The sequence below is a fragment of the Bos mutus genome, chromosome 3 (genome assembly GCF_027580195.1).
Source record: "Bos mutus isolate GX-2022 chromosome 3, NWIPB_WYAK_1.1, whole genome shotgun sequence".
Classification (NCBI taxonomy): domain Eukaryota; kingdom Metazoa; phylum Chordata; class Mammalia; order Artiodactyla; family Bovidae; genus Bos; species Bos mutus.
Genome location: NC_091619.1, coordinates 76,628,546 through 76,646,254, shown reverse-complemented (window position 1 = coordinate 76,646,254; position 17,709 = coordinate 76,628,546). Strand labels below are relative to the sequence as shown.

The following is a 17,709-nucleotide window of genomic DNA, read 5'->3' as shown; positions in this document are numbered from 1 at the left end:
GGAAAGATCCCTGTGTTTGGTTTCCTGATGAGAATTTGAGTTTGACCTTGAAGAATGACATTTATCAAGAGAAAAGACTAGAACAGATACTACTGTTATAGAACTAGAACAGATATTATTGAGTTTTGAGGGAGGGACTGCTTTCTTAGCTCACCACAGATTTTACTCCCAAGGCTATGAGAAGTGAATAAGAAAGAGCCACAGTCCTAGAGATCACAATAAGAAGCAAAAGTAGATTCAGGAGGTGTTAAGGCATACATATGGTATGTGAAGGGTGGAGAAGGGTGGATAAAGAGTTTAGAGGTTAGGTAAAAACCTCTATTTCTTTAGAGGTTCAGTCAAAGAAATAAAAATAAAGATGAGGTCCAAAATATGGCTATGCTTTTAGTGACTAAGATAAAAATAGTAAGAGAATTAAGGTCATCAGACTTAAGAAACTCAAGGAACTGTGAGGTAGGTATGCTGGATGATGGAAGAGATGCTGAAGCCATGAAAAATGAGGCCAGGTGGTGAGATAAAGAGGACTGTGATACAGTTGCTGAAGTCATAGAGGAAAACTTGACCTGGAGTTGGTCTGGGGTTGATATAATAAAAAGAAAAACAACAAAAGTGGGGGCAAGTAGGCAGGATGGACCTAGAAGATGTCTTTGGCAATGGCAACAAATGATCAACACAGAAGCTGAAATGGGGAAGTAAGACAATGTCACCCTCTCCTCACCTAGTGTGTTGGGCATGAAGAGTAGGATATGGCAGAGAGAGATGGTCTCCAGTAGAGTGGATACAGAGGAAAGAGAAAATATATCATTAAAGGAAAACCAGGATTGAGTTTAAGTAAGTTGATGCTAAAGTTTGACAATGGGCATTTTTGTCGACCACTGAACAGGAGATCTAGCCAGAACAATGAAAAGACTATCAGAAAAATCCAAGTTGAAGAGAAATAAGAATGAGGTAGGGCTGGATAAGAATGGGTCTGTAAGAGTATCCTATTTGCCCTTAAAAGACAGGTCAAGCAGTTCTTCTTGAAAGTCTTATTTGCCTCCCCTTTACCCCAGGTGCCCCTGTTTTGTGTTGCCTTAAATCTGAACATTTATAAACCAGGATCGTAATTTTTGGTTTGCTTATCTGCCTCCTCCCCTGTGCTATAGGCTTCTTGAAAAGTTTATGTCTTTTCTATTTTTGTGTCCCCCAAACCTGACACAGTGTCTGGGCATAGATAATTCTTAACAGTTCTTTGTTGGGTGAAAGTGAAAGGAAAGTGAAGTCGTTCAGTCATGTCCGACTCTTTGCGACCCCATGGACTATAGCCTACCAGGCTCCTCTGTCCATGGGATTTTCCAAGCAATAGTACTGGAGTGGATTGCCATTTCCTTCTCCAGCGGATCTTCCCGACCCAGGGATGGAACCCAGGTCTCCCTCATTGTAGATAGATTCTTTACTGTCTGAGCCACCAGGGAAGTCCTGGTGAAGAAATGAATAAATGTGAATGTGATCATGATATACACCCTTAACACATAACCTCTTAAATTAACTCATCCCGTACTTACTCACAATGTTTTGTTACTGGTTTTCTGTCAGTCTCCAGAAGAAAAACAGAAATATAACATGGACCACAAAAGTGAACCACATATATAATTTAAAATTTTCAAGTACACACATAAAAAAGAAACAAGATTAATTTACTAATATATTTTATTTAATCAAATATATAAAACATTATCATTTCAACAAGTAATCAATATCAAATTTATAAATGTGATATTTTAGGCTCTCTTTGTTTTGTCCTCTCTTCAAAATCAAGTGTGCATTTTACCCTTATATCACATCTCAATTCAGACTAGTCACATGTCTTTTTTTAAAAAATTATTGAAATATAGTTGATGTACAATGTTGCATTAGTTTCAGATGTACAGCAAAGTGATTCAGTTGCATATAATATATATATTCTTTTTAGATTCTTTTCCATTATAGGTTATTATAAGATATTGAATATAATTCCCTGTATGATATAGTATATAAAATATAGTGGGTCCTTGCTGGTTATGTATTTTATACACAGTAGTGTATATATGTTAATCCCAAGGTCCTAATTTATCCCTCTTCCATGCCTTTCCCCTTTGATAACCCTAAGTTTTTTTCTATCAGACCAGGCACATTTCAGCTGCTAAATAATCACATGTAGTAGTGATTACTGTATCAGACAGTGCAGTTTTAGATTCCAGAACATACCTAGTTATTTTCTTTGTTTTTTAAACATCACAAATAAGATCTTTTATTTATCATCATTAATTGTCTGAATTTTAAACAGATTCTTGGTGGCTCATATCCATTAGCTCATTTGACTTTAGCACCTGTCTCATCTCCAGTAGCTTCTCCAAAAATTGTCTTCACCATGGTGCTCTGGAGTTTTCCCAGTTCAAATTTGAGCTTCTTCAGAATTTTTACTTTTCTAACAAAGACATCATGGAGCAGATAAATAGACTGTCAAGCTTTTTCTACTTCTTTTCTGATGCTATCTGAAATCAATTTATTGACTACCTCTTTCAAGTCATTTGTCTACTCCTCTTGGGTCACGATTTCCATCATCATCTTCTAGACTTGGCAGACCTGTTGGTGCTGGGCATAGGAGATCTTCCAAATCTAATTGTTGCATTTTTAGTAAAACTCACACAGAATAGATGAAGCAAACACTATGGGTAGGCTTGACATCAATATGAGCTTCAATCATGATCTGCTATTTTTAGACCAGGGAGCACAGTCTGTCACAGGTAAGAAGTCAGCCATGGAACTTAGGCAGTTTTTCGAGTTACTGAATTACTGATTTAATTACTGAACATCTTCAGTAACTAGCTTGAATTTGATGATCTGTGAGGTCATCAGATGAGATTTTGTTTCCTTGAGTTCTCGTGACTAGTGTTTTCCCAGTATTTCTTATGTTGAACATAGCTGGCGTTTTCACATCATACCAGTTTTAGAACATGAGTCAACTACATCCTTCTTGGTTTCCTTTTTGCTACCTTCTGTAAGGCGCGTGTTCTTGCCAACCACCATGTTGCTGCTCAGCATCCTTTCCCTTTGATGGCCTCTACACCTGAAGTGTCCCCTGTTTGGATTACTCTTCCTCTAGCTCTTTTAAAGATATATACTATGGGATATATCATTCACAAAAGATTATACTCACTTATAATATGCTAACTGTACATATTCACATATATAATGTTAAAAAATGGTATAGAGATGAACACAATACAAGTTTAGTTTTTGCGCATTTGAAGTCTAATGAATATCAAGCAGCTCTTTGCCATTTGGAAGGGAAAAAAGAGGTATGGAGAGCATGTAGGGTGTCTGTAAAGGCCCGGCCTGGGAAATTCCACTGCCTTATTTCAGTCATATAACTCCATCCAGATGCAAGGAAAACCAACAAATGCAGTCTTCCTGTGTATTTGATAGAGAAAATGCTGTGATTAATACATGTCACTATCTTTGACACAATTTTATAATTTTTATCCTTAATTTTTTGGCCAGCATCCATAAAACAGTATTAAGTATTAAATAACAGGCATAATTTAAGTCTTATTTCTGATTTTAATAAAGATTGTTTTCAACATGTCTCCATTTAACAAGATGACAGATTTAGGGAAGAGATTTGCTTATCTCATCATACCAAGGAACTTTTAAAAATATCTTTCTATAATAGATTTTTATTTATTTAATGAGTGATAAAAGTTGAAATTTATCAGATATCTCCTTAGCAATTATGGAGATAATAACATAATTTTGTTTTCAATAGCTTAACATTGTGAATAATACTTTAGATTTCTTAATGTTGAATTACTTTTCTTACCCCTAAGATAAAGTCTAACTTATTAGCATATCTGTAATATATGTATATTAAATATATATAAATACATATAATGCTTTTGAAAAGCTAGATTTCATTTACTGTTATTTTATGTAAAAGTTTTGCATCAATATTCAGAAGCAAGATTGAGCTTTTTAAAGTATTTTTTGTTAGATTTTATAATTCACGAATGAATTTCAGAGCTTTATCTTTTTACTTTCTCAAACTGTTAAAGCTTTATCTGAGTTAACTGATTCTTCAAAGAGAAAAAAATTCCACTGTGTTTGGGACAGTCTATATTTCAAGCATATTGCCACTGGGCCCATTAATATTCCCTCTTAACAGTATCATATCTTTACTACAGCTATAACATTTAAAAATTTTAATAAGAATGCTTTTACTAATTTCATACTCTCTTTCTGGCCCTCAGTATACTCTTATCATAGCAGTCTGCTCTTGCTTACTGCTGCTATATCCCTGAAATTCTATCAAAAGTAAAAAATTGATTTTTTAAAGAATGCCTCTCTGGTTTTCTACATTTCCTCTACTTCAGTGGAGCTATGATTGTTTACCCTCTCCTTCTTGTGAAATTGCTGACTCAGCTGGTGTGTTCAGTCTTTACTGCTTATCTTTGTCAATGTAAGTCTAGATATAACAGTACTCCCAGCTGACAGAAGTTCCTGCAGTACTGGTATAGATCTAGATACACGGTTCTCTGGGAAGTGAAGAACCCAAGGGTGGCAAACATTTCAGGGTATGTCTTTGGTGTCTGTGGATCAACAAATAGGGAGCTGCTGCTGCTTGCTAAGTCGCTTCAGTTGTGTCCGACTCTGTGCAACCCCAGAGACAGCAGCCCACCAGGCTCCCCTGTCCCTCGGATTCTCCAGGTAAGAACACTGGAGTGGGTTGCCATTTCCTTTTCCAATGCATGAAAGTGAAAAGCGAAAAGTGAAAGTGAAGTCACTCAGTCTGACTCTTAGCAACCCCATGGACTGCAGCCTACCAGGTTCCTCCACCCATGGGATTTTCCAGGCAAGAGTATTGGAGTGGGGTGCCATTGCCTTCTCCATAAATAGGGAGAGTTCTCCCCTTTTCTGCCCTCCTTTCCCACAGAGAGGAAGAGGATGACTATAGGGTCTGCAATTCCCTCTGAATGTAGTGAGTGAGAATATACGAATAACCTTTCACATATGCTGAATGCTGTGAGTATGGCATCTGAGTCCCTCTGCCATCATGAATCCTTCTGCAAATTTTATCTTGGGTTCACTGACTAATGTCTACATGATGGACAGTTTTTGTTTTATAGTTTCTCTCCCAACATTTGTTCTGGTAATAGTGCCCTCTCTTCCTTTGACAATGTCTCTTCTATCCCTCCAATCGTAAGGGGTTCATATTATTGCTTGTCATAGAAACGTGCCTGTTTTCCTCCTGGGTTTAGTCTTAGTAATGGACATATGACTAAGCCCAAAGTAACTTTAGATTTGAAAAAGTCCATCATGAGACGTCATCAACCTGGCCTAGTTAATGGGTCCAAAGTTTGAACGGTGCTCCAAACCAGAGTCAGCCAGAGTCCTTCCTGGAAGTGTTTTTGAAGTAGATCTCGGATAGTCAAGCTATGAAGATATGAGCCTGAAAGACTTAAATGGCCAGCTCTCTGATCACAGGCAGAAAAACGAGGAAGCAAAAAGAAGTTGATGGGCTGGGAGAAACAGAGTTGTGAGTACTTGGTTCTGGTCACATTGTTTCCTGGAGGACTGAATTCCTGCTCTCCCTCAGCTGTGCAGTGCTTCCCATACTGTGAGATACCCATAAGATTCCTTCTCTGCCCATGTCAGTTCCAGTTGGGGTTTTTCCTGTTAACAAAGAATATAAATATACTGAGCATGGGTATATATATTTTCTGCTCCTTATCTGTTTCATCCCATGGAAATCTAATTCTTCAAGTGGGACCCTTGCTGATTTCCAGAGCTTAGAAAATATTTCCCTTCTGACATTCACTGAACTGCTTCAGCAGGGAGAACAAGAGGCACAGAGTCAATGTTGTCCTTAGGTCACTATCTTGGAGCTATGTATCTGGGTCCATTTTTAAAAGCTTTCCTTTTGTGTTAATTTTGTTTCTTCCTTTGTGACTCAGTTCTGATTATTTTCTTTCTCTTTCTGAAATATAAGCTGATTCCTGACCCCCACCACATACACACTACAATTGAGAAATAGTGAAGAAATTCAATGTGTATGGTAAATTATATAATAGGATTTGTTTTTTTAAAAAATGTGTAATAGGGCTTCAGTTCAGTTCAGTTTAGTTGTTAAGTCGTGTCTGACTCTTTGCCATCTCATGGACTGCAGCACACCTGGCTTCCCTGTCCTTCACTATCTCCCAGAGCTTGCTCAAACTCAGCACCAATGAGTCAGTGATGCCATCCAACCATCTCATCCTCTGTTGTCCCTTTCTCCTCCTGCTCTCAATCTTTCCCAGCATCAGGGTCTTTTCCAACAGGTTGGCTCTTCACATTAGCTAGCAAAGCATCACTAGCATACAAATATTATTTCAGAAAAAAATTTTAAATGTCTAGTAGTTTCGGCAATTAAGTTTTGGGGTCTTGGACTAGTCTCAGGCACTCTCTGAGAGCCTGGTGTGATCTGGGCACACATTTGCCATCCTGGGTTAGACTCCTGCATAGCCCTTGTACTTTGGGGCAAGTCAGTAATTTGCCAGATCTTTTCCACAGATCTTTTGTCTTCCATTTAAAACCAGAAAAAAGAAAAAAAGTATTTCACTATTATAGCAGCTAGAAATTCTCCTTTGTACTCTTTGGTAAGAAAAAGCTATCCTAGGAAGGGATGAAATCGGGGCTACAATTTAAAGTACTTTCTTCTTGAGAAAATAACTTTTCCCCCAAAAAAAACCTATGAAAAAAATTAGAATGTGTAATCTTTTTCTGATAATATAATTGAACAGTTTTTTATTTGAAGTAGAACTTTGCTCATCAGATGCTTTTATAACTGATGGTAATATTTTTTTTGATAAGCTTACATAAAGTTTAACCAGTCTTGATACTGACCTAACAACCTTTACCATACATCCCTTTCTTGTTCCTTCTCTAGCAATCGAAACTAGACACTTCTTTTTTCTATGAACACTCCACTAACCAAAAGAATCTCTGAGTTGTCTTCCTGTCTCTGCTGCTGCTGCCAAGTCTCTTCAGTCGTGTCCGACTCTGTGCAACCCCATAGACGGCAGCCCACCAACTAGGCTTGCTGTCTCTAGGATTCTCCATGCAAGAATACTGGAGTGAGTTGCCATTTCCTTCTCCACTTCCTGTTTCTGTCTAGTCGTAAACAAAACTGATGTGTGCCCACACTGAATCGGAGAGGTTTGCTCTAACACACTGTAAAACTCACATTAGGTGAGAAAAGGCAGGCAGTCTGGGTTTCCCTGGCTCTCCTTTCCCCTTATATCTTTGACAATGTTGCCTAGCCCTGCACCTCAGGGCCTCCACTTACCTCCAGACTCCATATTAAGACAATTTTCTAATTTAGAGTTCCCTATATTATTCAGTAATCACTCTTCTACACAGCAGTCTCTGAGAACTCTCTAATAACATTACACCTCTGGATGAATCACCTAATCTTTCACTAAGTTGTTTTCTGTGTATGTGGTATAACTCTCAGTTGGCTACAAGCTTCTTTGATGCCTCTGGTAGCCCTTTGGTAGAAATAATCTTAAAAAGACAATATGAAGGGTTTATTATGCTCCAGACACAATACTAAGTAATTAACTGGCAAAGTATTTAGGACACTGCTTAGCACACAGTAAGTCATTAATAAAGATTTGTTATTAGTACTATTTATAGTCCTATGAACTTGGTACTATTATCTCCATTTCACAAATAAGGAAGCTGTGAGTCACAGAGAATTACATAACTTGTCCAGGGTCACAGAGCTCATGAAGTGACAGAGACAGAACTTGATCTCAGTCTGTTTGACACTAATATCTATCCATATTCTTAACCATTAAAAAATGTTTGGCTAAAGACTCCTACACTAATCAATCTGCTTTTTGCAATAATACCCTTGCAGTTTTCAGAGAACTGTAAGTTGTACTCAAGACCATGTTTTGCTTCAGAATTCTTCCCTCTTTTAAAATTCAACTGCTTCACAGATATAAGGGAAAAGGCATAAGTGTCTGTATCTCCTGCAGAGTTTCATTTTGAAATTTCAAGGCCATTGAAATATGTGTCCTTAGGGAGACCAAGGAGTTTTTCAAAACTTCTAAGTTGCTAAGGAACTGAATTTTTTTCATCTGTTAATATGGTTTCAGTTAGCTCTTCTAGTTATATTTTCTCTAGTAGTTCTCAGCCGCCAATACCTCTCTCATAGAATATTTGCTCTCATAGAAAGAACTAGACTATGTCCACGGTTGGGCAATATCAAAAGTTCATGGGTAGATGTATAATATAAATAATTAACAATAGTATTGGAGATTCAACCCTGATGTGCAAAGCACCTTACTTCTTGACGTTATTTCCTTTGATGTTCACAATTGCTCTGTGATGTCATGGCCTTTCTCCTAGTCACGTCGTCAGATTGTAGAGGGAAACATGCCCGCTTGTGCTGTTGTCTCCTAGGGTTCTGAAGAGGCCTTTCCTTTCTTTCCTATCTTCCTTCTGTCTCCTCCTCCCTCCCAAACTCCGCCTGCCTTCTGCTTCCTCAGCGCTCTGAGGACTAAACCTGCTAGAATGGAACTGAGGAACTCCAGACCCTCTCGTACTTGGGAGCCCTCTGAAAGGCTCCCGGATCCCTAGGGACCAGTCAGGTGACAGTCTCAACCCAGCAGCCGAGGTGTCATAACCTTTCCAACATAAGCAGCAGCACGGGGCCCAGAGCCCATCCCTGGAAGCTGTATAACCGGGACTCCACCCGTCCTTCGGGCCAGGGCTCCACACTTGGGTCCCCCTCCGGATCCCCACTGGAGTGAACGAATGAGCTTTCAGGCCTGCAGATAGATCCTAGAGGTGCTTGAGGGGGAGGGGGCGAAGTGTCATTTAGAAGAAAGTTGGGTTTCCTACAGGGACTGCAGTGGGTAGTACCGGCCACTCTCCACCTGGGGCTGCGCGGCGGCTCACGTGCGCGCTGGGCCGGAAGGATGCGCTGGCGGCTGGACTCGAACGCTGCGGAGCAGAGCTGCGCCCCGCGGTCCCTGTGGCGTCCTGCTGCCCGGGTCCAGTAGGGAGGAAGGGAAGTCCATCTGAGGCCTCCCTCTCTGCCTGCTCCCCTCTCTCCCGCCTCCCGCCCCAGAAATTATCTCATGCGTTGCCAGTGCGATTCCAGAGCCCCACTCGGGTGGGTTCTTTTGTTTCTTTGTTTTAATGACAGTTCCCAGCCCTTCGGCATGTCATGCGCGATTAATCCCCTGGCTCTCTTGAAGGCAGCTGGGGTGAAATTTCTTCTGCACCATCCTTTTGGGGATAATTGTTTATGATGTGACGTCAGCCAGATTGAGTTTTCTCTCCTGAATGAGAGAGAGAGAGTCACAGATGTGTGCGGAGGCCACAGATACTGACATTTGGAATTCCTTCAGGGCAAAGGGAGATGGGAATGGGAGCTTGAGTGTGCGCAGCCAAGACTCCAGGCTGCACGGAATTATTAAGAAGTGTTTCTTTAAAATAATAATAATAATTCCTCTCCGCAGCGAGTCACTTAGGTGCGCCTTTCATGCCCGAGTCCGCGGTGAAGGTGGCGGCGTCTGATAATTAATCTCGGGTACCCAGCCGCTGCAATAAGCTTAAGAAGAAGAGGAGGGGCGGGGGAAGTGCGTCACCAGGTGGGGAAGGGGCTGTGCATTTGGTGACAAGCCGGAGGGGATGGGGGTGGAGGGGAATGGGGACGGGAAATAGGTTCTGTGTGCTCTCCCGGGGTATTGTGTCAGGAGATGCGGGCTGGCTACCATGTGACGCGGTCCAGAGCTGAAGGGATTGGCCGAGGCAACGCAGGCGGTGCAGCTCGGCCGGCTGCCTGTTCCTCTCCCTTTCTCTCGCAGCATCTTCCTGGGAGCCTGTAGGTGAAGCAGCACCAGCAGCATCCATGGCCTATCTATGGGGTTAACACTTGTCTCCTTTGGCTTCAGTAGCGGACACAGCTGATCTCTCAGCGGCGGCAGCAGCTTTGCGAGGACTTAAGCTGAGACCTGGAATCGTATCCTCCTGTGTTTTTTCAGACTCTTTGGAAATTAAGGAATGCAATTCTGCCACCATGATGGAAGGTAGGATGCTTTCTGTTGTGGTTGACTGGCTACAGGCAAGGTTTGGGGAGAACAGCGTTGAAATATGTGTGCAGCCTGTGTTTGTGGCTGGTCTAGAACCCGGTTGCCAGGATGTACAAACAGAAATGCTGCAGTTTGCTTGCAGCGGACCAGGGCTCAGACTAATGGAATCAAACCACAGGGCTTCTGTTTAGCTCAGAACCTACAGAGCTCCCAGCTCTTATGAGAGAGAAAAACCTAAAGTGCTTGCAAAGAACTGAGATAGAGCTAGGAAAGAGCTTGCAAAGCAGAGAAGTTGGGAGAGAAGATAAGGTTTTCTGCTCTGGGTTCCTGGGACTACACTGATTAAACATTTACAGTGGAAACTTGTCTTCTGAAATTGACAGTAGACAGGAGAGGTCATTGACACAGTTATCCATGCTGTCATTTTCAGTGAACTGTTTAAAAATTTTAAAAATTCTTCTAAGATGTTTTTATCTCTGCAATTTACAGCATACCCTTGGGGTGAGGGGTTTCATTTTGTCCACAGGCTCTAGTTGTAGGGGGCTGTCACTGCAACAGAATGAATGATGTGAGGAAAATATTTGGGACTCTTGTCTTCTTATTCGGGCTCTTATCAGGTTTTTTTAAGAAGAATTTTGTGCTTCTTAAATGCGTTCCCTGTGTCATGGTTCTTAGCCAAGCATCAAATTAACTGATTAGCTTTTTGCATTCAATATTAAGTGTAAAGAGGAACTTTCCTGGGAGACATGTTGTTTAAACTACATTTTATTCTACTAAACTACCCTTCTAAGCTTGACATGGTGACAACCAAGATTGCCTCAGAAAAGCAGCAAGCTGATTAGGAAAGAAGCAGGCAGCCCTACCCTGGCTTTGATTTTCTGCTTTCACACTACAGGATGGTGCAAAACTCCTGGCCTTTCCTAAGATGACAGGCAGAAATTTGTCCCCAGCCTGGATTTCACAATGCAGAATCGAGTGCATAATGGGTCTCAAATCTGCCATGAAAATGGCAGAGAGGCCACCTCTTAAGTCAAGGTCTGTCTTACAGATTTGAAACATTCCTTAGAAATTTACCAAAATGGAATAAGAAGAGAATGGTTGTGGAAAAAAAAGAAAAACAGCAGTGTTGCCTATACTTATTTGGCAGAAATGAATTCTTTTTGCTCTGTCCGTCATCATGTCAAACATTGTTAATGTGATTTGGGGGAGTGAAGAATTCTACAGTCATGGCCCACAGATTTTAGAAAATAGCCTTAAAAGAGAGATTGGATATCATTTTGTTATGGAGCCTGGTCTTGTTTGCGAAGAGTTCTTAAGCTAGTTCTTTAAACACCGGCCTAAATAAACTAAGTTTACTAATGATCAAGATTAAATCATTTTCATTAATTCAAACTGAATTTAACCTTTGCATAACAAGGCAAGACAAACAGAAAGAGCATTACTGAGGGAGTTTTCAGTTAGAAGCTCATGTGCATTGCCCTCTTCAGAAAAAAAATGTGTCTACAGAGGTACTAGATTTCTCCAGCTAAATTTCATGCAGCATTTCTTAATAAATCCACACACATTCTGATTAGATTTTAATCTTACACAGGGACTTGGAAGATTTACTTCTTGCCTTATAAACTATGGACTGAAATTATCTCTGAAGGAAGTGATATTTTTTGATGCTTGTTAAGGATTCTTCTGGTAATATTGTCTATTGTGCTATCCCAGAATGTCAGTTCAAAGCCCTGTGATAAGCTTATCTGGGCTGACTACACTGAAAGGAGAACTGTAACAAAGACTTGTGTTGGAGCTGAATTAACACTATTGCTCTGCATTTGCCAAATTTATCTAATGAAGGATGTTATCTTAGCACTGTTAGGAGTTAAAGATGACACTAGGGGTGTGGTTCCCATCCATCAGATCCTTGCAAAAGAAATTGGACAGGTGTTTCCAGTGGCTTAAAAATGTAAATGAGACTAATATTTTTTAATCTACCTATAGTTCCTGCTTCAGTGCTATTCAAGACTTATTATCTTCTTGGTTCAATGACTTTAGAAAGGCTGGTGGGAACCTTAACCAGAAGTCCAGTTTGCCTATCAATGGCCTTCCAACTTAGATGCCAGCCTTTCTGCCAATATATGCAAGTTTCTGATACTGCATCTCACAATTTCACCTCTTTAATGCTCTTACTCTGAAAGTGTGTCATAGCAGTTATCATTCCAACTTAACTCTTCCCTAGGCTTCTATCTATCAAGATAGCCTTGGAAAGATAAGAAACCCCCTAAAAGGAACTGAAAATCCAGTCATGGCAGCCATCTACCAAACATCAGTGGGCTCAGAGAATGTGTCACCGAACATCCAGATAGTTAAATGCTGTCTCTTCTCAATTAGTACATGTGACACAGACAATCACACACACACACACACTCATGCACAGTTATACACACATATGTCATCTGCCCATATACATTATTCTAGAAAGGGAGAGAACTCACATTTGCATTTGTGTGTATGTGTTTTGGTATTTATTAATGTCTATTGCTCAGGAAAAACATGACCATGGCAACTTTTCAAAGCTGCTTCTCTACTCTGTGTAAAGCAAGAGTGAACAGATATTCATCAGAATGGCTCATGGTTTACTTTTGTGTTCTCATTTTGATGGACTAGGATATATGCTCCATTCATTCAGTGTCTATTAGAAATTCTGACCATAGAGAAGCATTGTTACTACCTCTCCACTGGGTCCAGTATCACAGAAGGCAGTGAAATAATTCTACAGGGACCTCAAGCATGTTACTGGTATTATACTTTGTGCCTCCATGACTCTTTTCAAATATTTTTCTTTCAAAAGTGTATTTTAAGGGACTTGATTTGTTGATTTCTACATTGAAAAAAATTTTTTTGGCAATGATTAGTATTGGGTCTTTCCTAAAGAATATCATGTGATGTGGAGCCTTAAGTAGTATGACTATGAAGGGAAAGAGGATGAGCAAAGGGAATTATTAATACTCATAAAGGGTGTGTGTACTGGCCAAGCTTACAGTGCAGTCTGTGTGATTAGAGCAACTATTCAAGGACTTTGTTGTGTTACATATGTTATTATTAAAGTTTGAAAATGACCTTTTAGCTACTTTTTTTTTAAGGTAAGGGAAACTGAGTCAGGGTTTCCAGGGACATTTGTTAATTTGTAAGGCGGTATGGGAAGTTTTCCCTTGTCTGGCAGAACTGGACTAAACGCGCTGATGTTTTCAGTTCTCTATTCAGGCTCTTAGGTGTTTTACTGAAAAGAAAAGTTTGGGGGTGCCAATGGTTTCATCCTAAAATAATTTTTAAAGTTAACAAGCATATTTTAAGGATTCACTGGGTTTAATTGCAATGTGCAGATTAATTTAATAAATTTTATTGTCTTTATTAGTCATAATAGTCCATCAGTAAGTGTATTCTGTACTGAGTGCTTCTGCAGTACTTTTTCTAAATTGCAAGAATAAAAACTAATACATTGAGGTAAAAAAATAGGAGAACAGATTTTGGACCCATGTTCATCACAAATCTCCTAGTTTTGATCCCATAACATTTTAAATATGAACTTTTTCTTTTTGCTTTGTATCAAAGTGGACATGTTAACCTGATTGAAGACTAGGACTTAAGTTTTACTGGTTGCATCTGTCTTTCTTTTAAATATGAGTTTTCACAGAATCACACTTCTCAATTCCTTCTTAATACCTATTATCTCCAAAATCAATGTTTAGAAAAATTTAAGCAGTTCTAGGTTAACTGATCTTCTGTTGTTACAATGAACCTTGTAATGGTAAGAGCTTTTCTTTCCCCTATCTAGGAATGAAGTTTATTTGTTTGGAAGATTCTTTGCTATTATCAAAAAGGAACAAAGCATTTTGAAGCTGTAACTGTTCATTTTGTAGTTAGCTAAGAAGGAAATGGCAACCCACTCCAGTGTTCTTGCCTGGAGAATCCCAGGGATGGCGGAACCTGGTGGGCTGCTGTCTATGGGGTCGCACAGAGTTGGACACGACTAAAGCGACTTAGCAGCAGCAGCAGTAGCAAGAAGTTTTAAAGGGACTGCTTCTTACTTTTCTATCAATTCCCTTCCCAGAAATAGTGATGTTATTTTGGAAAATCATAAGGAGGCATATGAGATTTTAATATATATTCCATTCCTTATGCAATTTCTCTCCTTCTTAAAGGGCTCAGGGTTGGAAAAAGCCTCCTTTTATGTATAAATTCCCATCTAATTCCCAAGGTCAACTTTAAATCTCTAAAAGAACATGTAGTCTTTAAAAAAGATTAACTTAGATAAACCATGCTAGAAGACTGTGAATAATTTGGCACATATGCTATCCATGTTTCAAATAAACAAGTTGCAGGAAGTCAGCAACTCACAGTTTTTATGTTCCTGAGTTTGTCTGTGAAGCAGTCACTTGGAACAAATTTTTCTGTAGCGATATAAATAGTGGTTGGATTCTCTAACTAAGTCCATCAAAGATTATTTACCTGAAACTAAATATTTGCCATGAAATGTATAAAGAACACGACATTTTATACAGTAGTTAGCCAAAAGAAAACAATGCCATTAAATGTGTTTTCGGTTTCTCATATTGCTATTTGAGGGCAAGAAGGTTTACTAGAGGACAATGAAGAGATGGAGAGAAATTTCAAAACAATTTTTTTGGGTATTTTTAGAACTTTTAGAGACTCTAAATGCTGGATTTTAAAATTATGTTTAATTTTACTTTCATAATTGTGGTTTGTGCTGTGTTGTGCTGTCCTTAGTCACTCAGTTCAGTTCAGTTCAGTCGCTCAGTTGTGTCCAACTCTTTGCGACCCCTTGAATTGCAGCACGCCAGGCCTCCCTGTCCATCACCAACTCCTGGAGTTCACTCAGACTCATGTCCATCGAGTCAGTGATTCCATCCAGCCATCTCATCCTCTGTCGTCCCCTTCTCCTCCTGCCCCCAATCCCTCCCAGCATCAGTCTTTTCCAATGAGTCAACTCTTCTCATGAGGTGGCCAAAGTACTGGAGTTTCAGCTTTAGCATCATTCCTTCCAAAGAAACCCCAGGGCTGATCTCCTTCAGAATGGACTGGTTGGATCTCCTTGCAGTCGCTCAGTTGTGTCCGACTCTTTGCAATCCCATGGACTGTAGCCTGTCAGGCTCCTCTGTTCAAGGGATTTTTTAGTCAAGAATACTGGAGTGGGCTGCCATTTCCTTCTCCAGGGGATGGATCTTCCCGGCCCAGAGGTCAAAGCCATGTATCCTGCACTGGCAGGCAGAATCTTTACCACTGAGCCACCAGGGAAGCCCCGCTTGCATTATGGAAACTCATGAATGGAATTAAGAAAGGGAGAAAGATGATTGTAAAGGAGTTACAGGAGCCAAGAGCTCTGGCCTCCTGGGCTTGATCAAGCTCATCTAGTATGTCACATACACCAACGGCTTTGTTACCTGTCTCAGATTGTCTAGAGCAAATACTTCCCTGCCTCAGGGCTTTTGCCCTGCCAAGAACACTGTTTTTCCAGCTCACGGTGTAACTGATTCTCTTGTGGTCCCAGCAATACTGCCACCTTGTCTGGAGGCCTTCCCTCCCATCCTTGTCATCCCAAGCTCCCAGACACACACCCTGCGCACTGAGTCCATCTTGGTCTTCTGTCTTTCCTAAAAGCTATTTTTATGATCTGTGGTTGTTTAACAGTGTATCAACTGAATCTCTGACTCAGAGGTAAGCTCCATGAGGGCAAGAATTAGATCCATCATTTCCCTCTCTATTCTTATCTCGATATGCAGAGTGGATGCTTAGATGTTTATTGACTAAGTGAATAAAACCAGATGTAAGTGACTGATCACTTAACAGTGTACATTTTAAAGTATTATTTGGGGTATTATGGTGAATATGGGCTTCCCTGGTGGCTCAGAGGTTAAAACGTCTGCCTGGAATGTGGTAGACCCGGGTTCGATACCTGGGTCGGGAAGATCCCCTGGAGAAGGAACCCACTCCAGTACTCTTGCCTGGAGAATCCCATGGAGGGAGGAGCCTGGTAGGCTACAGTCCATGGGGTCGCAAAGAGTCAGACACGACTGAGCGACTTCACTTCCTTTCACTTTCACTTATGGTGAATATAACAAAAATAAATTCTCAAATCTATATTTTTCCTGGAGAAACAAGATCTATAAACATGAGATAACTAGGGAAATATACGTATTGTGGAGTGCTAATTGTAAGATATAGATAATACCTTTTGAGAAGCCAAAGAAAAGAAATAGTCCATTTGAAAATATGTACTTGAGCTTGAATTATTTTGGGGATTAGCGCCAAGGAAATGATTTCATAATGGAAAGAGACAAGTTATAGCAGAGCTATTCAAAGATATTCCCACAGGCATTGTTGTCAATACCCCGTACATTTTTTTCTTTTTTCTCTCCCTTCTGCTTTCCTTGTATCTTTGCCTTCCTTTCTCCACTTTTCTCATTCTTCAATTCCTCCTTTTCATTCTGGGTTCTATTTCCTTTTTCCTGGCTTATGACCAGATCTGAAAATAATGCCTATAGAGCCAGGCATTTGGAATTTGGGAAAGTATTGTAAGTAAATTAATGTGTGTAAACAAATGTAACGTTGTATGACATATTTGTGCATGCAGTGGCATGTGATGGATGTGAGGTTTTTCAGATGCCAAATTAGTCTTGACTGGAGAATTTATGAATCTTAGAAACTCAATATGTTCACTGAATTTGTGCATATTGGGTTTTTTGTTTCAAAGACCATGGACCCAGGCATCAGACTTAGGTTTGAGTCTTAAGTGTTGTCACCTCTCAGCTATGTGTGTGGAGAGGATTACTTTACCTTCCTGGAGTTCTGTTTCCTTGCAAACAAAGTACGAGCATTGATCCGTCATCCCTCTAGAAATTCCAGCTCTAAGAGTCTCTGGAATCTGCTGAATGATTTGGATTCCACATATTCACTCCCTCTAAGGTTTGAATTCTCATAATTGACTCCTCTTCCTCCCACCTCAAAGCATACTTTTCCTGACACACAAAAAATGATTCAGATATATTACTATCCGCTCTTACTGCTGTATTCTTCCTCTACTGTCCTATTGCACATATGCTGCAAGTTTGCTTTGCATCTTTGCTTTTGCTGTGCTGAAAAACAAAAATGCGCTTATGCAACTCTCCTATGTAGCTCTGAACATAGAACTATTTATGCATTAAAAATTGTATATTGAATGCATACTAGGTGTTAGACATGGTTCTAGGTGTTAGAGGCTGAGTAGTGAATAAAACAGATTCCTGCCTGCACAGAGCTTCTCTGAGAAGACATTTAAGCAAAGGCTTGAGGGAGGGAAGGGAGTGAGCAGTCAAGTAATTATCTAGAGGAATAATCCAAAGTAGCAGCAGGGAGAGCTAGTGAAAGGCTCAGAATGTGGGTAGAACAGCAAGGAGGCCAGTGTGTCTGGAGCAAAGGTCAGGGGAATGTTTAAGAGAGAGACTCAGAGAAGTAAGAACAAATAGACACATACCCTTGAGTCCCTTTCTCTTTTTTTTTTTGGTTGAAGTATAGTTGACCTACAATATTATATTAGTGTCTGATATATAATATAGTGATTCAA

The 17,709-nt window shown here is 40.1% G+C and overlaps 1 protein-coding gene across 5 annotated transcripts in view; it reads left to right on the top strand.

The window, feature by feature from the left end:
* Positions 1 to 9,794: 9,794 nt before the first annotated feature.
* SGIP1 (SH3GL interacting endocytic adaptor 1) overlaps positions 9,795 to 17,709 on the top strand; it is a 237,433-nt gene continuing 229,518 nt past the window's right edge. For all 5 annotated transcript variants that reach the window (XM_070367880.1, XM_070367882.1, XM_070367881.1 and 2 more), the window contains exon 1: positions 9,795 to 10,100. In XM_070367880.1, coding sequence (XP_070223981.1) covers positions 10,091 to 10,100 — 10 coding nt within the window. In that variant the 5' untranslated portion in view covers positions 9,795 to 10,090. The remainder of the gene's footprint in view (positions 10,101 to 17,709) is intronic.